The sequence below is a fragment of the Alexandromys fortis genome, unplaced genomic scaffold (assembly GCF_014885135.2).
Source record: "Alexandromys fortis isolate MF-2015 unplaced genomic scaffold, M_Fortis_MF-2015_v1.1 scaffold_339, whole genome shotgun sequence".
Taxonomy (NCBI): Eukaryota; Metazoa; Chordata; class Mammalia; order Rodentia; family Cricetidae; genus Alexandromys; species Alexandromys fortis.
This window is the reverse complement of record NW_026068234.1, coordinates 235901-263045: the sequence shown is the minus strand read 5'-3', so window position 1 is coordinate 263045 and position 27145 is coordinate 235901. Positions and strand designations below refer to the sequence as shown.

At 41.9% G+C, this 27145-nt stretch overlaps 1 protein-coding gene across 5 annotated transcripts; it reads left to right on the top strand.

Annotated features, from left to right (window-relative positions):
- Positions 1-68: 68 nt before the first annotated feature.
- On the top strand, positions 69-27145 carry LOC126493806 (zinc finger protein 606). Of its 5 annotated transcripts, XM_050130917.1 has the most exons (8): positions 69-200; positions 348-425; positions 1767-1846; positions 3226-3282; positions 3719-3810; positions 19208-19334; positions 19607-19702; positions 23309-27145. In XM_050130917.1, exons 3-8 carry the CDS (start codon positions 1816-1818, stop codon positions 25279-25281), a joined length of 2376 nt encoding a protein of 791 aa, XP_049986874.1. In that variant the 5' UTR covers positions 69-200; positions 348-425; positions 1767-1815; the 3' UTR covers positions 25282-27145. The 5 variants fall into 5 exon arrangements, with proteins under 5 accessions (XP_049986874.1, XP_049986877.1, XP_049986879.1 ...); XM_050130922.1 differs by lacking the exons at positions 69-200; positions 348-425; positions 1767-1846 and adding an exon at positions 4484-4638 and having other exon boundaries at positions 3237-3282; XM_050130920.1 differs by lacking the exons at positions 69-200; positions 348-425; positions 1767-1846 and having other exon boundaries at positions 3719-4638.

Below are 27145 nucleotides of genomic sequence, written 5' to 3'. Positions count from 1 at the left end.
TCCTTGAAACTACAACTCCCAGTAGTCCTCGCGTTGCGCCCTGGTAGACTCCAGGGGGTGCGGCCGCCATTGTCCACGGCCGACGTAAGGCCTTATCTTGGACTGCAAGGGAGCAGATATTGTTGTCACTGAGAGATAGGCGGGTTTTGGGAACGATCACGGAGAAGCGGCGCCTGCGGGCGGGCTGCTTCAGTACCGGGGTGCGTCGAGGGCCTTGTTTCCTCGCTAACTCAGTGCCCGGTTGCCCTCGACCCTCCGGCTCCGGGGTCTGGGTGCGGGGTTTCTTCAGGCTGGGAAAGGCCGAGGGGGGGCTAGTAGGCCAGGCCTGGAACTTTGTCTCGGTGCAGGAAAAGCCGGACGCCCAGGGCAGCAGCCCCGAGCCAGCGACGCCGCAGCACAGGATCAGGACCGTGGCTGCGGGCCAGGTAAGGCAAGCAGCTCCCTGAAAGCAGTGCCTGGAGTGACCCGCTCGCGGAGGCTAGGAACCGAGATAGTGTCCAGTAGGCTCTCATCCCTTCTCTTCCAAGCAAGGATGCATGAAGGGCGTCAAACCTGACTTAGGAAGGGCCCGAGTTCTTTTCAATTTAAAGCGACACGGAGGTGCGTGTGTTGTGTTGTGTGGGTTTGCGTGCAGGGTTCTTGCAACTTGCTTGCCTTGAGTTTTCGGAGTGTGCGTTTGTAGGATTCTTGCAACTTGCTTGCCTTGAGTTTTGGCTCAAATCCCGGGGTATCTGAGTCTCTATAAGCTTGCTCTTGGTTAGTGCCAAGCATTTCTCTGACACAAAAGTCTCGGCATCCGTGCATTTGTGGAGTCTGACTTTGGAGTTTTGCCTCTGACATGACTCCAGGAGGGAACCGATAGTCTTGAGTCTGGAAGGCCTTGCAGGTGTTTTTTTGTTGTTGTCTTTAACATGTTGACTTTAACATGTACATAGGATACCGCCTTGATGTCTATGGCGATGAAAACAAGGATAAAACAATCACATAGCACTGTTAACATCGTTTAAAAAAACAGATCAATGTTATATATGTGAAATACAGTAATAAAGCGATTTAGTGGATTGGTTGTATATACAGTGTGCTGCTGTAACCATCCCCTTTCCGGAACTTTTCATTACTCTCCCCTCCCCCTCCAATCCTTTTGGCACAAATTTAGGAGTCACTCTGTTTTCCCCCTTCCTTCAGCTTTGGAGCATTAATGCATGAGCATTGTGTGCAGGTTTACAGCATTCTTTGTTTCATCAACCGAAGAAGTGGAATGGATCTCTTGTAATGAGTGACGTACATATTTTCACCCTTAACCAGGGTTGGTCGACCCCACCCCAAACCCACCCCATTGTATTCATTCTGCCCCACGGTTTTGTCATTTTTCTTTTTCTTGTGTGTGTCTGTGTTGACTGTGAGGTTGGTGTTGGGACTCTATCTTGGCTTTTGAGACAGGGTTTCTTACTGGCCCTGGGCCTTTCTGATTCCACTCTAACGACTGGTCAGAAATCCCCAGGGACCCTCCTGTCTCTGCCTTCCAGGGCAAGATTACTTGCTTTCTGCTCACTGCACCAGACATATGTATTTACCATGTGGAACTCAGATCATTGTGCAGGCTCATCTCTCTAACTCTACTCTGTTATGTTTGAAGTGTAAATTCTAGTTTTTAAAAGATCGTGCTTCTCAGGGGTCTTTTGTTACCTTTGTGGACGGGTCTCTTTGTTCTTGCTAGCTCTTTTGTGAGAAAGAACCAATTTTGTCTTTTTTCACTTTGTCTTTAGGTTGGTGATTGCAGTGCTGGGCAGGGCCCTGGTTGATTAATTCTCAGGGATGGCAGCCATCAACCCGTGGCCCTCTTGGGGTGAGTCCAAATCTTGATTTTTCTGTACCTTCCGTACAGGGAGTGACCTACTGTCACTATAGGTCAGGGATTGCTGGCTTTGGGAGATAATAGAAGGCCTATTTGTCTTAGTATAAAATTAGAACTGATGAGTGGTTAAGGGGAAATTATCCATAAAAGACAACATAAATTTTGTATAGTTGATGGTCAGCTTCCGAAAAGGGCCTTGATGAGATATTCCAATAATTTATGGGACTCTTTAGATGATAGTCATACAATATACCCAATCAAAATGTTTTTTACTTCTCCTGTGTTTTTCACCTTTATTCTTGCATTTCATGTATATAACATTGATCTGTTTTTAAAAACCATGTTAGTAGTGCTATGTGATTATTTTAGACATCAAGATGCTATTCTGTTGACTGAAGTTTCTGTTTTGCCCATCTCACAGCCAAAGAAACACACAGAAGTTTACATTAATTATAAGCTGGTTGGCCTATTAGCTCAGGCTTCATATTATCTCTTACAGCCTTCATTATCCCATAATGCTTGTCTGTGTTAGCCATGTGATTTGGTTCCTTTTATCAGTGAGGCATTCTCATCTTGCTTCCTCTGTGTTTGCAGACTGAGCCTTTCCTTTTCCCAGAATTCTCCTGTTCTGGTCACCCTGCCTATTTTTCCTGTCTGACTACTGGCCAATCAGCATTTTATTAAACCAATACAAATGACAAATCCTTACAGGGTACAAGACCATTGTCCCACAGCAGTATTCTATGTACATAAAAAATAAGTAATGTTGCATCTTATCAGATACTTATCCAGCCATTTAAAGGATTCTGTTTTTAATAGCCCTGTTGTTAAATCATATGCCATAGGTGCATTTCCTATGCAAATCCAGGTGATGATGGCTTTGTCATATGCCCTTGTGTTACAAAAAAAATCTTTTTGTACACTGTGAAGATGTGCCTTTGCCAAGGTGTCTTCTGATTGGTTTAGTAAAGAGCTGACTGACTGGTAGCTAGGCAGGCCATACAGGTGGGAATGCCAGACAGGACCCTGGGAGGAAGAAGGGTGGAGTCTTGGGAGTCAGAAGAGACCATGAGACTCAGAGTGAGCAGGATGAGAAGTATATACCTGAGGTATGTACTCGGGGCAGCACATAAATTGATAGAAATGGGTTAATTTAAGTTATAAGAACTAGCTAAACAAACTTAAGTTATTGGCCGAGCATTTATAATTAATAAACAATCTCTGAGTGGTTATTCAGGAACTGCTGCTGAGACACAGAAACTCCACCTACACCCTTGGACTCTGTATAGGGCTCTGCCATGCTCGTTTTTTCTTATGTTACCTTTAGTTCCTGGGTTTTGTCACAGTCCTAACCTGAGGTTGCTCTGCAGGTGCCCTTATGGACCAGTCTTGGGGGATGGCGGCTGCTGACACTTCTGCTTCCTGGGGTGAGTCAACAACCTCTGTCCTCAACTGTGCTGTCTGCCATGTAATATCCTCTAGCTTCTGTGATCTGCCATAGCTGGGATTAGAGCTGGTAGTCCAGCTCTCACTCTACGGAGTTAGAATAAAGAGGAATCAGAAAAGAGGACATCTCTAGGACAGATAACATGAGAATTAATGTCTAGACACTTAGGGCTCAGACCCAGAAAGGTTGTGAAAAGTGCTTCCTCAGAGATGGTTCCTCATAGCATAGGAGAGTGGGGAGTCACATGTTGTCACCTTCTCCAAGTCCTATTTCCTTCATCTGTGGGGTGAAGAAGTAGCTTTCTTCCTTATGTAGATGGTAAGAGCAGAGGCAGGGCATAGCCTTCCTCATTTCCATAGAGTCCATGAACTTATGGCAGGAGGAGGTACCTCCATGACTTCTTTTTTGTTTCCTAGCTCTGTGCCCTCAGGATCCAGCATGGCACATAGAGGGAAGCCCTGAGGAGGAAGAAAGAAGGGCAGCTGGGCTCCCAGTAGCTCAAATCCAGGTGAGATAAAATATCTGTTTTTTCTTGCAAGGTCAATGTGTTCCCAAGGATGAGGATCCAGGTTTTCCTTGGCCACCCTAGTTGATGTGATTCCTTGAGAGACAGCAGCAAGAGAATAGGCCAAGGAGTCAGCCAGTTAGCAATTCCTGAATGCAGTAGGGGAATCCAGTTAGTTATCCATGATACAGAGCCTTGCTGTCACTCTGCCTGTCCACAGAGCTAGACACAGCTATGTCATCACTTGTTTTGGGGAAGATGAACCATACCCAGTTTGGCTGGCAGCCCTTATCCCTTTCCTCTCGTTCTTAACTCATTGTGGCCAGAGGTTTCTATCCTGCCCAATCCTGTAGCCATTCAGCCCCAAAGAAACAGAGGTCTACATTAATTATAAACTGGTTGGCCTTTTAGCTCAGGCTTCATATTAGCTCTTAAGCCTACATTAACCCATAATTCTTGTCTGTGTTAGCCATGTATCTTGCATCAGTGAGGCAGTTTCATCTTGCTTCCTCTTTGTCTGGGTGAGGCCTGCAAACTGAGTCTTTCTCTTCCCAGAATTCTCCTGTTCTCATTGCCCCACCTCTACTTCCTGCCTGACCACCCCACCTATACTTCCTGCCTGGCTACTGGCCAGTCAGCATTTTATTAAACCAATACAACTGACAAATCTTTACAGGGTACAAGATCATTGTCCCACAGCAACTCATGTATTCAGAACCAGATTCAGGCTGATGCTGTGTAGTATACTCCGTACTTGCTGTGAGAACAAGAACAGATGTGAACCTTTACCCTGAGGACCTAACAGGCCACTTTCCAAGGTGGTTCACTCAGGTAATGACACTTCACAGCTCCCCTGGGGCTACACACACACTCTGTAGGATATAAGAAGACTGAGACATGGAGGGAAACCCTAAGCCCCACTGCAGCTCAGTTCACTGATGCCTTGGGAGATGAGACAGTCTGCATAGAGGTCAGTAGGGGTGCAGAATTATGGAGGTGGAGGTCACCTTGAATAGGCCAAGAGGTAAAAGGAAGGCATCAGATGGGTGCATCCTGGTAAGCAAGTGTCTGGCCTGCCCGTTGCCCCACAGGTATGCTTGAGAGCTGGGGTGTGCTATATGACTGATGTCTGCATACACACTGATTTTAGGTAGGAGAGGCTAGGAGAGCCCAGGTGGGCCTGCATGCCTGCTGCAGAGCTAGGAGCCTCAGAATTGTCAGCAGGCGGCACTGTGAGCCAGAACATGGCTGGAAAGGTGTGTGGAGTGAAGAGTGTGTGAGAGGCTGCTGCTGTCAGAGGCTTCAGTCTGATCAGGGCCTGGGAGCTGGAGAGGAGAGTTAAAACCAGAGAGATAAGAGGGAGTCCAGCAGGGGCTTTGGGAGCTCCCCAGAGAGGACAGGAGGACAGCAGTGTTGGTATGGCTTAGTGTCACTGCTTCCTTTCTTGCTTAGGCCTTCATCAGAAGCAACCACTTGTCTTTTTTTTCCCTTTCAAAAATTTAATAACTATTGAGATAATATCTACATACTAGAAAGTTGATCTACATACTTAAAAAGTTACACAGTTTATTGGTTTGTAAAATAGTCACAGAATGGCGCTTCCAGCCTCTAATTCTAGAGCATGTTTGTCACCACAAGAAGAAATCTCGTATCTATTAGTAGTCTCTCCCTTTCCCCCTACTTCCAGGCCCTGGCAACCACTAATCAGTTCTCTAACTCTGGATTTGCCCATTCTGAGCTGCCCAGTAGGGGTGCTCGGGTCCAAACGTTGGTCCTCATGATAGAACAGCACGTGTGTGCTTTAGTGCTAGCGTGTGTTTAAATGCTGAGCTGTCTTGCCAGCCTCTATGGATCAGTATGTATTTCAGAATGCCCTAGAGTTTCTTTTCACAATTCAGGTACAGTTGTTTTTTTTTTTTTTTTTTTTTCTTGTTTTTAGTTTCTTAATTTTTGATGTTTCTAAATGATAACTTTTAGAAATTTATTTTTAAAAAATTAATAAATTTGCATTTATTCTATTTACCCCCTGCTATGAAAGGTGGGGAAAAATAGTTTCAATGTTTCGGCCTTATAAGTTAAAATAGTGTAGCAATGAAGCAAGCAAATATGAGCTCCTAAGATATAAAATGTTTTAAAATAATGTCTCTATTAACTTCATGTCTTTCCTCAAATTAAAAAGAAAATAATAAAGCCTCCTACAGTGTCAAAGCTGACAGGTGAGCTGCATTGATGTGTGCTGTCACCACATGGCAGCACCGCTGTCCCCGGGAAGCAGAAGGGCCCGAATGGAGTGGTGCAGGGTGATGGTTATCTGGCATCAGACTCTGCTGGCCAAAGCTCACTGCTGTCACAGTGCGAACATCATTTTCAGATCCTATAACAAAATCCCCAGCAGTGAAGATAGTCTAGGAAGACTAGATGGGTCCCGGGTCAGTGTCAGGGGAACAGAGTTAGCAATAATCAAATGCTGTGAAGAAGCCTGGTTAATCTCTGTGCTGTACTCGATGGTTAACTCTGTGAGAGTTTCTGAAAATGACTAGTTATTGCTGAGAAAAATAAAGCAATTGAAATAACAACACCTTGTAATGTCTGAAGAGTTGTGATTTCTGAGAACATGTTCCTGGCCCCCTTCCCAAATCACGGCTTTGGAATTTTCCCTGTTGGAAACTTGGACTTGAATTTTGAATTGTTTTTGCTTTTTGAGATTGGATTCTCACTGTGTAGTCCTGGTTAGCCTGGAACTTGCCTATGTAGACCAGGCTAATCTTGAACTCATAAGAGATCCTTTCCCTCTGCCTCCCAAGTGCTGGGATGAAAGGCATTTATTACTATGGCCAGCTGTGTCTTCTTAATTAAGCAGGATCTTGAGGAAGGTAGTGGACCTGCTGTCCCCATATAGGTCTTTCCAAGTTAAATAATTATTGAAATAAATATTCACCTGATAGAAACATCACAAGCTGCCATCTCTCAGCTGAATTCATTCTAGGAAATATATCAGTAAAATTTTATCCAGCCAGATTCTAGATACTATTCTTTCAAGGAATAGGGGAAATAATATTAGTGATAATATCATAATATTCCAGTTTGCTTAAAAATAACCTGGGAAGCTGTCCAAATATGGAAATGCTCTCTATACTGATCCACTGAGAATTTCTGCATGACACGGCAAATGAGTGGTATGTACTGATCATGTATGATCATCATGGGTGAAGGGTGACTGTGTGGTTTTTGTTTGTTTGTTTGTTTTCAAAGAGCTTGTGTTAAAATGCTAATAATAGCCAGGGATGGCATGCCTATAATCCCAGCACTTTGGAGGCTAAGGCAGGAGAACTATGAGTTTGAGGCCCTGTCTTAAAAAAGAAGAAAAATAAAGGTTGGGACTGGAGTGTTGGCTCTGCCTACGGAGCACTTACTGCCTCTCAGAGAACCTGAGTGTGTTTCCCAGCGTCCGTGATAGGTGGTTCACAACTATGCGTGACCTCAGCGCCAGAGGGTGATAACCTGCTGTGGATTTGGGGGCACCGCACACCGTGGCATATAGTCACACAGACACACATACATAAATAAAAAAAAATTAGTCCCTAAAAACCAACAAGTGGCAGACTGGTGAGATGGCTCAGCTGATGGAGTGCTTGCAGCCCAATAGTCTGCAGCTGTGCCGTGGCACACACACAGTACTAATACATTAAAAGTATAAAAGAGCCTTGAACAACATATAAATAACGAGAGGTAATTTAGAAAACATTGTGAATGCCACAGGTTCCATGGAGGAGCAAACCCGAGAAGTCCAGGCAGTAACCTTTCTAGGCAGACAGCTAAAACCTAGTTTATCAAACTTAGGTCCGTGGTTTAAATGTGGTGGGTGTGTAAACACATTTGAAGTAGTATGTGCAAGGATGTTTTTAAGGTTTGAGTGAGACACCTGCAGGTCATTCCGCCGTAAGACTGGGCCTGTGAACATTGTGTTTTTCAGCCTTACTCCAGTGCCTCGGGTACGGCTGAACCCTACATTTCCTCCCTGCTCTTGGTGCTGAGGGCTCCATCTCCATAGAAACTGCTGCCTACCACCATCTAGTATCACTTTCAGAAGCTTCTGGGCTTTTCATTTGCAGTCCTAAAGATGTCTGTCTTCTCACTTAACCCTGAGGTGAGCCCTCCTGTGATTTTTGTGACCCCAACCGGTCTGTTCACCAGGAGGACTCACTGTCTTTCCAGGCCTAGTTGGATATTTATTTTTTAATTCTAGATTTTTTTTGGCAAGTTCTGCAATTACAGAAAAGAGTAAAGATGAATAAACAGCTATTTTGGCCAGGTGTGGAGACACGTGCCTTAAATAACAGCACTAGAGAGGCAGAGACAGACAGATCTCAGTGAGTTCAAAGCCTGCCTGGTTTGTGTATTGAACTCCAGGTTAGCCAGGGATACATAGATCCTTTCTCAAGGAACAAATGAAAAACAAACTAAAACCAAACCAAACAAACAAAAAAAACCCTTCCCCAATAAAACCCAATAGTTTTATCATCTCTGCTCTATTCCAATCTTTATGTAGTCCTCTGTGTCAGAGCTGCTGAGCTTGGGTAGATTCCTTGTATACACAGTTCATTTCTATAAGTACAGTGTGTAGGCAATGCAGTCTCTTTTCTTAAAACAATTCGACAAGTAGCTTTGAAAGAGTTTTTTTTTTTTTTTTTTAAACTTCATTTTATGTGTATGGGTGTTTTCTGCCTGCATGCTGTGTGTGCTCCAAGTGCATACAAAGTCTATGGAGGGCAGAGGAGGGCAGCAGATCCCCTAAGACAAGTTACTGGTTCTGAGCTGCCATGTGGAAGCTGGGAGTTGAAACCAGGTCCTGTGCAACAGCAACAAGTGCTGTTAACCCCTGAACCTTCTCTTCAGCCCTACTTTGATAAATTTTGAGGTCTGTTCTCAGTGGTGGACAAACAGGTCAGGTTTGTTTTTTGTCTGTACTACCTTCAGAAAGTTACAGTCTAGATTATTTATGGGTTGCTTCCCCAGCTCTCTACACGGCATCCTTGCCATGTCAGCCTAAACTGTGCCGCTGCTCCTGCTACCTCACTTGGTGTACGTGTGTAACCGCTTTCTTGTGTATGACCCTAGAAGCAGAACTTTACTGGGTCTTGGGATTTAGGTTCTATTTTTCTGATGTTAGTGTCACCATGCTGGTCTCTAAAGACTGAAGGCACTGCTCAGTATCCAGTTTGGGAGAAATACACCTATTTTCTCAAACCTTTGGTAATGTGTAGCATCAAGTTTTATTATTGTGATGATGAGGATGATGATCGCGAGTTCAGAAAGGTACATGGCATTACTTTAGTTTGGATGTATTGGATTGCTTGTGAGGCTGGTATCTATTTCCATCCTTTTGCCTCATTCTCCTTAACTCCCAGATTTCTAGCGACATCCTTCTCTACATGCATTCTGGGTCCTGAGTATATACGGACAATCATATATAAGATAACACGAGTTATCTTCTGTTTGTCTTATCTCTTGCCAGTTAAAATGATTACTGATATTTTGTCAAATATATGTGTTTGTTCATGGCTTATGGCTTTGCATCTTTTAAGATACCTTGTAGTCTTTTAAAAAGTAGTTCTGGCCTTTATATTCTTTCTGAGGTCTTCTGCTGGATATTGAGTTTCTTAGATAAACTAGCTGCCAGACTTTCTTCCTATGGATCATGCTCTTTGTAGAGCTGGGAGCCCAGGAATCTCTGCCCCCACTGAATTCTTTGTATCCACTCATTTCTGGCCCGTCTTTTCTTCACAGCCCATGTGAAGAAAAACTTCTTTTCTAAAACAGCCTGACCTGAAGCATCCTGTTCTGCTTTGTATTACAGCCACTCCAGGCTGAGAGCCTGGGAAGAGGTCTTGCAGGTGCTCGAAAGCTAACTCAATCGGCTGTCTGCATTTGTGCCCCTTGTCCACCCTGTTGTGTCTTCACCAGTGTGGCAGATGTTCCTGTCTCCTATCTGTTGTCACCTAGAAAGGTCTGTGGGACTGCTTGAGTCTTGCTGGGCTACTGCCCCACAGTTTTGCCTCCTGATTGCTCCCCCCATCCACCCTCTCTGCCTCCTGCTTTCCTGCCAATCCCATGGGTTCCATGGGCCTGTGGGCTAGGATCAGTTACTTAGTTTTGCCTTCAATTTCCTTAATGCAAAGTGCCAGGCCTTCCCACCTTCTTTGTCAGACTGAAGATGTCTCAGCTCATTAGTCAGTCTGAGAACCTCCCACACTCTTGAGCTTAGAGGGCCTGTGGGAGTTTTGCGCATGTGTCTAAGTGACTGCTGCTGGTAGCACTGTCTACAGGCTCGAGTGGCTGGTCATCTTGTCCTGAGCACAAGCTTATGCCCCAGGTCTTCCCAGGCTGATTTCTCGCCTACCTTTGCTGTACTGTTTAAGGTGGGAGGAAAGAGTCACTACTGTGGTCCTCCTGCAGGTGGCTCCTGCCCCATTGCAATCTTGCACACTGTGTGGGGCTGGGGGTGCTGGACAGGGAAGCCTATGTACTATCCTTTGCTTGGTTAGCATTGTAAATGGAATGTGGAAAGTTCATGGTGCTTATGGTCTGTTCTTTTCATAGGATGGGATATTTCCTTTAACTGAAAAATACTTTATGTGTTATAAGTGTTTTGACTGCATAGATGTGCATGCAACACGTGTGTCTAATATCCTCAGGGCAGAAGAGAGCGTGGAATTCTTTAGAAGAGAAGAGCACAGCTGTAATCCTCCATGTGCATGCTGAGACTCGAACCAGAGACCTCTGGAAGAGCAGCAAGTGCTCTTTCTCTCTTTTTTTAATAGCTTGGTCATATTTATTTATTTAATTGTATTTTATTATTTATTTATTTATTTATTTATTTATTTATTTATTTATTTTTCCGAGGCAGTGTTTCTCTGTAATAGGGCTGTCATGGCACTAGCTCTGTAAACCAGGCTGGCCTTAAACTCACGGAGATCCGCCTGCCTCTGCCTTCCGAGTGCAGGGGGATTAAAGGCGTGCACCACCACTGCCCGGCTTTATTTATTTTTTTAGTCTTCTCTCTTCTCCCTTCTTCCCCCACAGTCTTCTCTCCCCTCTCCTGCAGATCCACCCCCTCTGCCTCCCCTCTGAAAAGGGCAGGCCTCCCAGACACATTGACCAGACACAGCATACCAAGCTACCATAAGAAAAGACACATACAGTCACATCAAGGTTGGATAAGGTAACCCACCAGGAGCAGAAGCATCACACAAGTAGGCAAAAGAATGAGAGACATCCTGCGCTCCCGCTATTAGGAATCCGACAAGAACGCCAAAGTTCCTCAGCCATAGCATATATACACTGCATATTCAGACATTGTGATCTGTAAGGACCTGGGTCAGACCCCTGCAGGTTCCCTGATCTCTGTGAGCCCCCATGAGTCTCAAGTCAGTTGATTCTGTGGGCCCTGCTTTCATGGTGTCCCTGACCCCTCTGGTTCCTCAGATCCTTCCTCCCCCTCCTTTGCAGCACACCCTGAGCTCTGCCTAATGTTTGGCTGAGGGATTCTGCATCTGTTCCCATCCGTTGCTGGATGAAGTCTCTCTGATCTTTTTAATTAAAAAAATTTTTCAGTTTCACATACCAACCACAATTTTCCCTCCCTCTACTTCTCCTCCCCCCTCCCCCCCCTCTCTATCTCACCCATCCCACGCCTCAGAAAGGATCAGGCCTCCTATGGCAGTCAACATGGCATATCAAGTTCAGGCAGGACCAAGTCCAAGCTCTTCCCATCTGCATCAAGGCTGAGCGAGGCATCCCACCATAGGGAATGGATTCCAAAAAGCCAGTTCATGCACCAGGGGCAGATCCTGGTCCTACTGCTCGAAGTCCCCAAAACAAACTAAGCTACCCAACTGTCACCCCTATGCAGAGGGCCTAGGTTAGTCCCTTGCAGGCTCCCTAGCTGTTGGTTTAGAGTCCATTAGTTGTACTCTCTGGTCTTTTTGATTAGGGTTCTACTAGGCTCCAGTCCCAGCACACTGCAGGCAGGACACACTGTCGGTCGAAGGTTTTGTGCTTGGTTTGGTGTTCCAGTCCTACTTGAGGCTCCATGTCCCCTGTTACTATGAGGCTGCTAGATTGGCTCTCATAGATTCCATGGCGTTTTCATTGCACTAGGTTTCCATCTTGCCTCTGAGATGTCCCTCAATTCCAGTTGTTTTTTTCCAGTATTTTCCCTCGGATCTGATTCCTTCTGTTTCCAATCCTACCCAACCCCAGTCCAACCTGAAAATCTATTCTATTTCCCTTGTCCAGGGAGGTCCTTGCATTCCCCCCTTAAGCCCTCCTTGTTACTTAGCCTCTCTTGGTTTTGGACTATAGCACGATTATTTTTACTTTACAGCTGATATCCACTTTTAGGTGAGTATATATCATGTTTGTCTTTCTGGGTCTGGGTTACCTCACTCAGAATGATTTTTTTTCTAGTTTTAGTCATTTTTGCCTGCAAATTTCATGATGTTATTGCTCTATCTATCATCTATCTATCTATCTATCTATCTATCTATCTATCTATCTATCTACCTACCTATCTATCTATCTATCTANCTACCTACCTATCTATCTATCTATCTATCTATCTATCTATCTATATTTTTCTCTGTTTCTCTCCCTTTCTCCCCCCTCCCCTTCTACTCTCCTCCATGGTCCCCATGCTCCCAGTTTACTCAGGAGATCTTGCCTTTTTCTACTTCCCATGTAGATTAGATCCATGTATGTTTCTCTTAGGGTCTTCATTATTGTCTACGTTTTATGGGATTGTGAACTGTAGGCTGGTGTTTATTTGCTTTATGTCTAAAAGCCACTTATGAGTGAGTACATATGATAATTGTCTTTCTGGGTCTGAGTTACTTCACTCAGTATGATGTTTTGTAGATCCATCCATTTGCCTGGACATCTCAGGATGTCATTGCTTTCTTCTGCTGTGTAGTACTCCATTGTGTAAATGTACCACATTTTCCTTATCCATTACTTGGATCGAGTGGCATTTGAAAAGCATAGGACATGGTCAACAAGACAAAATGGCAGCATACAGAATGAGAAAAGATATTCACTAACCTCACATCAGACAGAGGGCTGATCTCCAAAATATATAAAGAACTCAAGAAATTGGTCATCAAAAGAACAAATAATCCAGTTAAAAAAAATGGAGTACAGACCTAAACAGAGAACTCTCAACAGAGGAATCTAAAATGGCTGAAAGACACTTAAGGAAATGTTCAACATCCTTAGCCATCAGTGAAATGCAAATCAAAACAACTCTGAGATTCCACGTTACACCTGTAAGAATGACTCAGATCAAAACCACTGATGACAACTTGTGCTGGAAAGGTTGTGGGGAAAAGGGAACACTTCTGCATTGCTGGTGGGAATGCAAGCTGGTACAGCCCCTTTGGATGTTGTTGTGGCAATTTCTCAGAAAATTAGGAAGCAACAAGATTCAGCAATACCACTTTTGGGTATGTATTCAAAGGATGCTCAATTGCGCCACAAGGAAATGTGCCCAACTATGTTCATAGCAGCTTTGTTTGTCATAGCCAGAACCTGGAAACAACCTAAATGCCCCTCGATCAATGTCATTGTTTTTAACAGCTGAGTAATACACCATTGTGTAAATATACCACATTTTCTTTATCCATTCTTTGGGTCAAGGGACATCTAGGTTGTTTTCAGTTTCTGGCTCTTATGAATAAAACTGCTATAAACATAGTTGAGCAAATGTCCTTGTGATAGGATGGAATATTCTTTGAGTGTGTGCTCAAGTGTGGTATACCTGGGTCTTGAGGGAGATCAATTCTCAGTTTTCTGAGAAACTGCCATACTGATTTCCAAAGTGACTGTACACGTTTGCACTCCCACCAGTAGTGAAGGAGTGTTCCCTTTTATCCACATCCTCTTCAGCATGAGCTGTTGCTTGTGTTTTTGATCTTAGCTGTTCTGACTGATATAAGATGGAATCTCAGAGTTGTTTTAATTTGAATTTTCCTGAGGCTAAGGATGTCGAACAGTTCTATAAGTGATTCTCAACCATTTGAGTTTCCTCTGTTGAGAATTCTTTGTTTAGATCTGTACCCCATTTTTCAATTGGATTATTTGGTATTGTAATGTCTAGTTTCTTGAGTTCTTTATATGTTTTGGAGATTAGCCCTCTATTTTCTTTTCTTCTTTTCTTCCCCACCCCGCCCCTGAGACAGGGTTTCTCTGTAGCTTTGGAGCCTGTCCTGGAACTAGCTCTGTAGACCAGGCTGGTCTCGAACTCACAGAGATCCGCCTGCCTCTGCCTCCCTAGTGCCGGGATTAAAGGCGTTCACCACCATCACCAGGCTAAGCCCTTTGTTAGAGTTGGTGAAAATCTTTTTCTACTCTGTGGGCTGCCATTTTGCCCTATTGATGGTACTCTTTCCCTTCCACAAGATTTCCAGTTTGATGAAGTTCCAGTTATTAATTCTTGATTTTAGTGCCTGTGCTATCAGTGTTCTGTACAGAAAGCTGCCTCTTGTGCCAATGAGTTCAAAACTCTTCCATCAGGTTCAGGTATCTGGATTTATGCTGAGGTCTTTGATCCACTTGTACTTGAGTTTTGTGCAGGGTGATAGATATGGATCTATTTGCATTTTTCTACATTCCATCCAGTTAGACCAGCACTATTTGTTGAAGGTGCTTTCTTTCTTCCATGTGCATTTCTGACTTCTTTATATAAATCAGGTGTGCATGGGTGTGTAGTTTTATGCCTGGGTTTTCGATTCAGTTCCATTGATCAAGGTGTCTGTTTTATGGCAACACCATGCAGTGTTTCTTACTACAGCTCCATAGTACAGCTTGAAATCGGGTGGAGATGCCTCTGGAAATACGTCAAATGCTTATAATCACTGAGCCACTTCTTCAGCCTCCAAATTAAAACAAACAAATGAACAAAGTAAAACAAAAAGATCTTTAAGTAGAAAAATAGAACATAAACTGAGGATTACCTTTGTGTTGCTGCTGCAGCAGATTAATAGAAGCTTGGGCGCTCACAACTATTTTATTCCCTTGTTTTGAGCGTAGAAGTCTAAAAAGGGCCTGCATATTTGGGAGTACCACCACATGCCTGGAACCTCAGCACTTGGGAGCATCAGTTGCATACTGAGTTCAAGGATTGAGTTTGAGGCCAGCCTGAGCTACTTAAGATCCGTTTGAAAAAAACTAAAAACAAACTCTGCAAACCAAACAAGACACTGACAGCACCAAGCATCTAGGGTGCGGTTATGTGTTTTTCATTGATGCTCCAGGAAAAATTTTGTCTCATTGTTTGATTTGTATCCTTCTTTTCTTGGACAGTGAAGGCAGTACTGGGAAGTTAATCTCGAACTTTGGGCATGGTAGGCAAGCACTCTATCACCAAGCAGCATCTTTACCCTTCTCCTTTCTTAATTCCCACTTCTGCTTCCATCATTGCATTTTTGGTCTTCCTACCTCTTCCTTCTTCACATATATGACCTTCTGATTACACTGGATCCACCCAGACAGTACGGGTTACTCTTGTTGCAGCATCTTTACCTTAGTTACATATGTAAGTCTTTCTATTGTTAAGGTTTTGAGGGTTAGGAAGTGGACATCTTTCTGCTCTTACTCTGCTTTCCGTATATACTCATGCCCATCACCTTCAGCAACATCCAACTTTCAGTTTCTGCCTGTGACTTGTTCTAACATAGCAATTTCGTAAAGCTAGAAAAATTTAAAAACAAATCCCAGAATTGTATGATTTTTACCTGTATTTTTGGGTATTTGATTTAGAATATAACTAATAGTACCTTTTCCTCACTGCACACCCAGCAAAAGTTACCTAATGCTCAGCTCACATTCCACTTTTTCTCACTTGTTTCCACCACGTCAGAGTCTTATAGTTGGTAAAATCAGGGTCAAAACCAGGCACTCAGATCGCGTGTACGTTTTATCTGAAGAGACCAGATTTCCCTGGCTTCTTCCTTTCCCGATTCAGCATTCGTGGTATCATTTAAGTGCCATCTTCTCAGCCCCCTGGAGACAGGTAGTTGGACAAGAGTGCTTCTTGAGTGGTGTTTTGTCCCTCATTTGTATGTATGTAGACAGCTTTTGGGAGCTGGTTCTTTGCCTCCACCCCATGGGCCATAGGAACACAGCTTGTAGGCTTGGTGGTAAAAGCCTTTACTTGCTGAGTCATTTCACCAACTCCACTGTGTTTGTTTTGTTGTTGATTTTTAAATAAAAATTACTTCATTGTAATGACCTTACAGAAACATCACACACTATTTAAACAAGCACTTGGCTATTCCCCAACTCTATATATTCCAATGAACAATTAGAATAGCCATTCCAAAGCAGTGTTGCTTTGCTAAGGGTAAAACAGACTTTATTTTGAGACAGGTTCTTTCACTGTCTGGGATATGCTGATAGGTTAGGCTTACTGGCCAGCTAGCTCCAGGGATTTGCCTCTTTCTGCCTCCCCAGTGCTAGGGTTACAAAGTCTGCTACTGTAGGTAGCTTTTTATGATGGTGCTGAGAATTGACGGTAGGTCCTCATGCTTATATGACAAGCCCACTACCAATTGAGCTTTCTCTAGCCCCTACCTCCTTCTTTACATTAGTGGGCATATGGTGTTTGGTTGTTTGATTTTTTCAGATGACAGGGTGGGTTGTCAGCTGCATGGTGTTACCTTTGTTAAATATCTCTCAGTCTTCTGTCACCTGAGGTGCTGTAGTTACTGATAGTTGTCACCAGTGGCCACTGTTTTATCATTCCTGGGTTTCCTGAAACCCTCTAATGGTTTCATTTCTCTTGTGTCTCATTACTAGGCGTTCTTCTATTAACTTTTGAACATACTTAAAAGGATAGGATGTGAATTCGTGGCAGCCTACAGGGTTGTCAGTTGCTAGGGTGTGGGTGTTGACTTCGTTAATCATGTTGAAGCTATTTTGGAAGATGTTCCTACTCCCATCCTTCTGGAGACCAGCTTTAGTGGGATTCATGTCCCAAAGAGAAGATGTGGAGTTGGTGGGGATGGAGGTTGGTGGGGTTGGGGTGGGTATAGATGTGATCTGAGGGTGAATCGGGGACCTTTTATGCTCAGTAGTTCAGCCACAGGCAAGATTGAAAGCATGATCAGTGATTCAGGGACAGAAAGTGGCCATTAACTTGATTATAGCATTTTTCCTGAGACAAAAGTAAAAAGTTCAGTGAGAATCTAAATATTGTTCTCAAAGGTTCAGTAACCACCAGGACCACTCTTACATCAATGGAAGGGCCACGGAAGTTCCTCCTGCCAGAGTAAGGGGATGACTACTTTTAGCAAAGCCCCTGAGGGAATAGAGGCCTGTATCCAAATGCCTGACCTTGGGAAAAGGACTTCTTCTGGGGACTAGACATTCCACTAAAATTTAAGAGCAGTTTTCATTCCTCAAGGGACATGATGCAGTATAAGCACTGAGCTGTTTCCTAATTGTGTTCCTTTGTGTCTTAATCTTACTGTATAGGCCTTTACTCATTTGTTCCCCAAAAGAGAAGGTCCTGATGTCAGACTCTTTTTCCATTATAAGCTACCATTCTCATTTCTCTATACTTACTAACTAAACTCTTACCTTTAATGGCCTCAGGCTCTGAATCTGGATTGTGGGGGTTGTCTAGTGAGTAAATCTCTAATTTCCTGTTCCTTGTATAATCAAGAGGACACAGTGGGGGTACCTGTGTGCAGAGTCTTCACACTGTGTGGTTTCACAGTGGCAGGGATTTTTTCCCAAATAATTATTTTGTTTAAAGAGACTTATTTTGTTTACATTTTCATTCTTCAAAACACATACAAAATTTCTCAAAGGAACAGGCATAAGGAAACTCTAGTAACACATAATGAGAATCTTTGAAAATGAAAGTTAAGAGGAGGCCTCCCATGTTCCACTCTCAGGACGCTCAGACACTGGAGTCTCCCATTGATTTCTTAAAAGGAGTATAAAAGGTATAATAATTGCAAAATCAGACTTAGGTTAACATTGTGTTCATCTTCTGTTTTCCTTTTCCCCTTTGGATTTTGTGCTTTTGTTTGCTTAGAAACGAGTTCTTACTGGGTAACCCAGCCAGGCTCTAAACTCTGATTCTTTCTCCTTGGTGCTCTGAGTTCCTGGATTAAAGGCCTTTTCCATGCCTGGTTTCTATATTTTTGTCACTATGTTGCTCATATTGAACCTGGGAACTCAACTCATCCTCTTCAGTCCCTGACAAGAAACTGGGATTATAGTGGACGCGACTCAGCCAGTCAGTCTGGATTCTTTTCTAACTCAACTGTTTTATCTTTACTCCTGTAACTAGTTCCCTCCACCCAGGTTGCTCTGGGCCATCCTGCTTACCCTTAGTTCCAGCCCTTTGATAAAAACTTTCTCATCATCAGGGTAGTAGATGATAGATTCTACTTTCCAGGTATCAGATCCAGATTTGGAGCAAAGACTCTTCTAACTTGTTCTCTGTATACTCTGGTTCAGGATATAGTCATGTATTGAGAGAATAGAGTGTTGTCAAGGTGGGATTCCTGTTCACACTGGCCATTTTTATCAGAATTGGTTTCTAATAAATAAACTGTGGAATATATTGAAGAATATCTATGTCTTTTACTGTCTCCAGGTTTCTCTTTTGGCTCTTGACACTTTAATTTGTGATGTATGTGCATATTTTCTTTATGTTGGAGCTTTTTTAAGTTTTTTTATTTACTAGTTTATTTATTTAATTTAATTATAAACTAAAGATGGGTACAGCTCTGACTGTGGCTTTCATACAGGAACCCCCCAGGGATATCCTGCAATGGCAAATGGAGAATTCTGCTGTTTAACTAGTATGATATCAAAGTTCATTGCATCATTGCTGAGATGTAATAAAATGTACTTATTGTGGACTGTAAGATTTGATTTTTATAATGACCTACAGAGTATTAGTGCTTAGTTGATAAAGTGGTTTGCCAGGCAACTTTTTTTTTTTTTTGATGAACACATTTTTGCTGTGGTTTCTGCAGCTGAAACTGGTATATTCCAAGTGTATCCCAAATGCAGGGCCCTGGGCAGTACTCAGTTCAACTAGAAGCTTCTACTTAGTTTTATTTTTTAGATATGTTCTCTCTACATAGCACAGGTTGTCCTAGAACTCACTATGTAGACCAGGCTGGTCTTGGACTCAATGAGATCCTTCTGCCTCTGCCTTCTAAGTGCTGGGTTTAAAGTTAGTCACCATATCTGGGTAGAATCTTGATAACATCTAGTAAGTTTTTAATATCTTGTCTCCTCTCCTCAAAGTCTGTCAGCCTCATTCCATTCCTCGAAAATTTGGAAAGCCACAGGCTGAGAAGGGTCATATATGTTCTTTCAGGAACCAGTGACTTTCAAAGATGTAGCTGTGGCCTTCACCCAAGAAGAATGGGGGCAGCTAGACCTTGTTCAGAGGACCTTATACCGTGACGTGATGCTGGAGACCTACGGACACCTACTCTCTGTGGGTAAGGCAGAAATTGCCTAAATAAATAAAGCTATTTCCTTTGCAATGTCTTCGGCTATTCTGTGAAAGTAGTATAGTGTATCTCTGAAGGGCTGAGATGGTCTTGGACTTTGAGATTCAGGGATGAAATTCTTAATACTTCGAGAATACAAAGAGAGAAGGATGTGTTTCTTCCACTCCAGTGAGGAGTCACAGGAGGAAGAGGCAAGGGAGAGTTCTTTGGCAACTCCAAAGCTTTGTCACCAAAGTTACATGTCTTTCTTCTATCTGTAGGGAATCAGATTGCTAAGCCTGAAGTCATCTCCCTGTTGGAACAAGGAGAAGAGCCTTGGTCAGTGGAGCGAGCATATCCCCAAAGTACTTGTCCAGGTGAGGTGAAGCCTTGGCATTGAATGAGGAACTTCTCAAAGGTCTCCTTTTTGATAAATGGGCTAAGGGTAGAGGGGTTATTTTCTAGTACAGTTATAATCCCCTCTAGGGAGCTTTCTTCTTCCTCCTCTTAGTTCCTTTTTATCTATTGCGGATTGAGAGCAGAGCCTGTCTCATGAGGTTGCTGTTGTGTGCCGAGTTCCCCTCTCTTTCTGTGTGCTCTGTGCTTGCTTGCTGTTCATATTTGCTTTACCTTCTCTAAGTTTTCATTTATTTATCTACTTAAACATTTACTTTTTAAATTTCCAAATTGCAGTCTATGCCTTCAGGCACTTAAAAAACAACAGACAAAATAGTTTTTGAGTATAAGCAGTATATTCACGTGATTCAAAAAAGTCAAAGCTCCATAAAATGTATAAGTTGAAAAATTATATATACTCACTGTTCTTTACTTACATTACTATTACTTCCCAATACAAGATAACTTTTTACTCTTTTTTTCCTTTTTTACTATTTTTTTTGCATTCATATTTACTCACTATGAATTTGCTATTTTATTTTGGGATTATTGTATAATTACACCATTCTTCTTCCCTTTCTTCCCTTCACACTCTATCATATATGCCTATGTTATCTATTTCATATTCATATTTACTGTAGTATAGGATTCCCCCCACCTCCTCCCTCCTAGACTCCATGTTCCCATCCTCACCCGCTCACAGTCCACTCACGAAATCTCTTCTACTTCTCTTTCCCAGGTAGATCCAGGTGCCTCCCTGACCCCATGAACCCTCCTTGTCACTTAGTTTCTCTGGGTCTGTGGATTGTAGCATATTTATCCTTTATTTTACAGCTAATATCCACTCATGAGTGAGTACATACCATGTTTGTTTTTCTGGGTCTGCATTACCTAATTTAGGATGATTATTTTTATTTCTAATTCCATCCATTTGCCTTCAGATTTACTGGTGTCCTTGTTTTTAACAGTGGTGTGGTACTCCATTGTGTAATGTACCACACATTCTTTGTCCATTCTTCCATTGAGGGGCATCGAGGTTGTTTCCAGGATCTGGCTATTACAAGTAAAGCTGCTGTGAGCATAGTTGTGCAAGTGTCTTTGTGGTATAATTGAGCATCCTTTAGCTATATGCCTAAGAATAGTATAGCTGGGTCTTTTGGTAGATTGATTCCCAGTTTTTTTTATTGAAAAAAAAAATTTCTGCCTCCTCCCAGCCTCCCATTTCCCTCCCCCTCCTCCCTTTCCTCTCCCCCTCCCCCCACTCCTCCCCCTCTCCCTCTCCAGTCCGAAGAGCAGTCAGGGTTCCCTGCCCTGTGGAAAGTCCAAGGTCCTCCCCACTCCATTCAGGTCTAGGAAGGTGAGGATCCAAACTGGCTAGGCTCCCACAAAGCCAGAACATGAAGTAGGATCAAAACCCAGTGCCATTGTTCTTGGCTTCTTTCTCATCAGCCCTCATTGTCCACCATGTTCAGAGAGTCCAGTTTTATCCCATGCTTTTTTTGAGGAATCACCACACTGAGTTCCAAAGTGCCTATACAAGTTTGCACTCCTGCTAGCAATGGAGGAGGTTCCCCTTGCTCCAAATCCCCTACAGCATGAACTGTTACTTGTGCTTTTGATCTTAGCTATTCAGACAGGTATAAGATGGAGTCTCAGAGTCATTTTGATTTGCATTTGCCTGATAGCCAAGGATGTTGAACATAACCTTAAAGGTTTGTCAACCATTTGAGATTCTTCTGTTGAGAATTCTCTATTTAGATCTGTACCCCCATTTTAAAAGATTATTTGGTTTGTTGATGTCTAGTTTATTGAGTTCCCTATGTATTTTGGAAATTAACCCTCTGTCAGATGTGGGGTTGGTGAAGATCTTGTCCCATTCTGTAAGCTGTTGTTTTCTCCTTTTGATGGTGTCCTTTGCCTTACAGAAACTTTTCAGTTTCATGAGATTCCATTTATTAAGTGTTGATCTTAGTATCTGCACTGTTGGTGTCCTGGTCAGGAATTTGTCTCTGAGATGGCTCAGTCATTAAAGGCTAGGCTCACAACCAAAAGAGTTGTCACTCTTAAAGCCTCTGTGAGCATGTTGCTCAGTTTTTCCTTTCTATCTTTTTGTTTATTGTTTTGTTGATCTTACTCTATGCCCTACCTCAATTTCTTGCCAGAAATTGTTAGGACTACTTACTCCCCTAGTTTGCTAATCAAAGACAAGCCTTTCTTGTGAATCTTCAGAGAACCCTAGACAGATAAAATAATGGTTGTTTTGGGTTGCTGACTTCTAGAACTATAAGGTAATAGAACTGTATTATGTAATTCACTAATTATGTGATAATTTATTATAATAGTAATATGAACTAAAACAGATACTCTGATAACCCAGTTATGACAACACGTTGCTGATCTCTCTCTCTCTCTCTCTCTCTCTCTCTCTCTCTCTCTCTCTCTCTCTCTCTCTCTCACACACACACACACACACACACACACACACACACACATTTACAGGCATTTTGCTGGATTCAGAAACTTGCCTTAAGCCATCACAAAAGTTCGCTTATGATTAGTGGTAGAGCTAGTATTTAAATACAGATGTTCTAACTAGTTTGAACTCACTAGTCTATTTCTTTTGTCACTGCTGTAAAAATGATTCCATAGTGGTCACAGGAATTACTTCTCTAGGGCATTCTTTAAACTATGATAAGATTTCCCTTTGAGCTGCTAAGTCTTATGTGTTTAAATCTTGACTGGACTTTGGAATAATACATATTGTAGTAGTAGTTTATTATAAATAACATCCTGGCTTAAAATCTTTGTTGATACTTTCTTATAGCCTCCTTCTAATACTGAGATGGGAAGCAGGAAGACATTATAATGCAGAAATAAATTATAACTCTGTTTAATGAATTAAATTTTACTTGCCAAAGGCCTGCACACTTATTTATTAAGCCTTTCCTCCTTCCTTCCATCCCTCCCTCCCTTCCTTCACTGTCCTTTTGTCAGGGGTATCCAGGGCTGCCATTGATTCACTAAGATGACTTACAGGATTTGAAACTCACTACCATCAATATTATGGTTTATTACAGTAAAAGAATAGAAAGTAATATTATAGAGTCTAGAGGAAGCCAAATCTAAGTTTCTGCTGATATTTTCACAATGGAGTTGTATAAATCTAGCAAGAAATTGTGATGGTCTGTGACATTGTGTAGTAGGAACCACAGGTGAGTTTAATCCAGTATTCAGTGTGCTTATTTGACATTGGTCATATAGGCAGTAGTACCATGACTGAGACTCCAAGTAAGCTAGTTTGATAATGTACATGGCTTGAGTAGCTCAGTCCTGCAGAGTTTACTTTTTCCTGTAACTGTAACTTTTCATGTGAAACCACTCCTCAGTGGTTTTATTAGTGTGATTATGTGCTTTCTTTTGTAGTACCAATTGTTTACTTTTCACTATTCTCTATTACGATATTTCTCTGTCTTTCATGTCTGTACTTGAAAATGAAATATACTGTAGCCTTTTCTATAGTATGAATAATCTCTTCAGTGAATCCCGAGGTCTTCATGCACTCACAGCTTCTCCTGCTTCTGTTTCAGAGTGGATGAGAAATGTTGAAAGCAGAACATTGGTTCCAGCACAGAGTATTTTTGCAGAAGAACAGTGCAGTGGGATGGCATTAGAAAGATATATATGGAATGATCCTTGGCTCTCCAGGCTAGGAGTTTTGGGATGTAAAGACCAATTAGAAATGTATCACATGAATCAGAGTACAGGTATGAGACAAATGGTCTTCATGCAGAAACAAGTACTTTCTCAACGACGTTCTGAATTCTCTGAACTTGGCACAGAGTACAGCAAAAGCTTAAACTTGGTTCCATCTCAGAGAGTTTCTCAATTAGAACATTTCTATAAACCTGATGCACATCTTGAAGGTTGGAGATGTAATTCAGCTATAATGTATGCAGATAAGGTTACCTGTGAAAATGATCATGACAAAGCCTTCTGCCAGTCTCTTCAGCCTGTTTACCCTGCAGGAATGCAAACTGGAGACAATCTGTTGAAATATACTGATGCTGTGAAATCTTTTAATCATATTATACATTTTGGTGATCATAAAGGAATACATACAGGAGAAAAACTCTATGAATATAAGGAATGCCGCCAAATCTTTAACCAGAGCCCATCACTTAATGAACACCCAAGGCTTCAAATCAGAGGAAACCCATATGACTATAAAGAGTATGAGAATATCTTTTACTTCTCATCTTTCATGGAACATCAAAACATTGGTAGTGTAGAAAAAGCATATAAATACAACGAATGGGAGAAAGTGTTCGGGTATGACTCACTACTTGCTCAACATACAAGCACTTACACTGCAGAGAAGCCCTACGAATATAACAAATGTGGAGCATCTTTTATTTGGAGCTCTTACCTTATTCAGCATAAGAAAACTCATACTGGAGAGAAACCCTATGAATGTGATAAATGTGGAAAAGTTTTTAGGAACCGTTCAGCCCTTACTAAACATGAGCGGACACACACTGGAATAAAGCCCTATGAATGTAACAAATGTGGGAAGGCCTTCAGTTGGAATTCTCATCTTATTGTCCACACAAGAATTCATACAGGAGAAAAACCTTATGTATGTAATGAATGTGGGAAATCTTTCAACTGGAACTCCCATCTTATTGGACATCAGAGAACTCACACTGGAGAGAAACCTTTTGAGTGTACTGAATGTGGGAAGTCTTTTAGCTGGAGTTCCCATCTAATTGCCCACATGCGAATGCATACTGGAGAGAAACCCTTTAAGTGCGATGAGTGTGAGAAAGCTTTTAGGGATTATTCAGCCCTTAGTAAACATGAACGAACTCACTCTGGAGCAAAACCATATAAATGTACTGAGTGTGGAAAGTCCTTCAGTTGGAGTTCCCATCTTATTGCTCACCAGAGAACTCACACAGGAGAGAAACCCTATAACTGTCAAGAATGTGGCAAAGCTTTCAGAGAACGCTCAGCCCTTACTAAACATGAAATTATTCATTCTGGAATTAAACCCTATGAATGTAATAAATGTGGAAAATCCTGTAGCCAGATGGCTCATCTTGTGAGGCATCAAAGGACTCATACTGGAGAAAAACCCTACGAATGCAATAAATGTGGAAAGTCCTTCAGTCAGAGCTGTCACCTTGTTGCCCATCGGAGAATTCATACTGGTGAGAAACCCTATAAATGTAATCAATGCGAAAGATCCTTTAATTGTAGCTCTCACCTTATCGCACACCGGAGAACTCATACTGGAGAGAAACCATACAGGTGTAATGAATGCGGGAAGGCATTTAATGAGAGTTCTTCCCTTATTGTACACTTGAGAAACCATACTGGAGAGAAACCCTACAAATGTAATCACTGTGAAAAAGCTTTTTGTAAGAATTCTTCCCTCATTATCCATCAGAGAATGCACAGCGGAGAGAAACGCTTTATATGCACTCAGTGTGGAAGAGCCTTTAGTGGTCATGCAGCCTTAATTCAACATCAGAGAAATCATAGTGAAAAGCAACTATAACTAAATTGGTCAGAGACTTTTCTTTTATTGTGTTTGACCACATACAATAAAAACATACAACAGTGGGAGAAAAAAGCCTACAAGTATTACCGAGAGGAAAGTTTTTCATCAAAAATTCAATAAGACTTGTCTTTATTATACAACAGGAAGTCTCTTTTTTAGAAGAAACCTCATGAGTGACATTAGTGAAAGGACCGGGGAACACCTTTTGGCAGTTATGTGGCCCCTCTTCAGTGTCAGGGAATTATAGAAAACAGCTCCCAAGCTTCTCGTATGATCCACAAGGAATCCATATTTGAGGAACATGATTGGGGAAGGAGTCATTCCCTCAAGAGCTCTTATTGGTAGATTGGTGTACATTATTATGGGGAAAGTCTTGTGCCATGAAGAGTGTTTTGGCTGGAAAGACACTGCCTGGACTACTAGATGGAAAGCTTTATGTTAACATTTTGTGCATAATTATAGAAACAGGTTTTGCTATTACAAGGGGAGGGGCTAGGTGCTGTTTAAGGGATAGAATGTGGAATACTAAATCTGAATTTAAGAAAAAAAACTAGTGCAGTATTGAGTGGGGTATTTACTGTTGATCAAGGTTAACTTCTTTAGGAAAGATTAGTAAAGGAGATCACTAAGGATAGAAGATAGAAATGCTGTTGCCCAGAAATATGAGACTGAGCTTTGAAACAAAGTGATAGTTAATAATCTAGTGTGTCAGTGTCCATTGGTACTTATCAATGAATTGCTGGGCAGTTAGTTTATAATTCTTTTAGGCAATCACTATAAATTTTAATTGTGGACACTGGAGATATACATAACAGAATGAACAGCCATAAGGGTACAATCATTTATAAACATTTATTGTGACATCTAAAAATGTGTTTGAATAAAGACCTCTTAGATTCTTGGAGACATTAACCCAGTTAATTAATTAATTATATTTTTTAGTTTAGTTTTTGTTTTTCTTTTACAAATACATAAGCACTCACCATGTGCTTGGTTTTTTAAACGTTTTTAAAAATATTAACTTGTTTGTTCAATTCCCATAACTCTGTCAAGTAGGCTTTGTAGCTATCCCAGTTTTACAAATGGATAGATAGAAGCAGATATGTTGAGTCACTTACCAAGGGACACAATTAGTAAAGTGTACAGTTGAAATTGTTTGGCTCCAGAGTCTGTCTGTGTTTTTAACTACTGTGTTTTACTTTTGTTCATTGTTTTTATAATAAATATCTGATAATAAAATTTAAGAAAATCCTCAGTAATGAAAAATGAAATTTCCTGGTTTCTGTGTCCTGGGTTTCTGCTAACATGTGAATCAAAATTCCTTTGAAATATAAACAACTCTGGATCCTGGGTTCCATAGAATTCCACTGCTCACAGCTTTGAGGGTTACAGACATCAGGGCAGTGTGATCTTAAGCAAGTGTAAGGACTGTCGCATGTGGCTTCAAAAATTCTAATAAAGCAGAGGCAAGGGTATTTGTTCTTTGACATGTTGGAAAGTAGTTCCCTCGGCATCCCAGTCTTCAAGGTTCCCTTGGAGTTCATTGTTAGCCTTTTTCTTATCGCTTGATAGGAGGGAGAATTCAGGATGAGAGTTCTGCTTGAGTCCATTACCTATAGTGAGAAAGATCCTTTTAAAGGAGAAAAGGAACAAAAGGAGTTCAAGGACTCAGGCAAGGGTCATTTCTGGATATGCTACAAGGGTGTTAGGTAGAAATTTGGGGCACATAGGGTTCATCTAGCCTTCAGGGCTCCAGGACTTCCTGGTGGTGAGGAGTGGTGGCATACTAGTGTTAAAATGCTGTGTTCACTTCTGACTCTTACAGCTTCAGGCAACTAGGGTGTAACGTTTTTGCCCTCTG

Excerpts from the sequence above, each read along its gene's own strand:
- LOC126493806 (XM_050130917.1), top strand. The coding sequence starts at position 1,816 with ATGGCAGCCATCAACCCGTGGCCCTCTTGGG. Across the intron at positions 1,847-3,225 it reads CAACCCGTGGCCCTCTTGGG|GTGCCCTTATGGACCAGTCT; the intron begins GTGAGTCCAAAT and ends GTTGCTCTGCAG. Across the intron at positions 19,703-23,308 it reads TCCCCAAAGTACTTGTCCAG|AGTGGATGAGAAATGTTGAA; the intron begins GTGAGGTGAAGC and ends CTTCTGTTTCAG.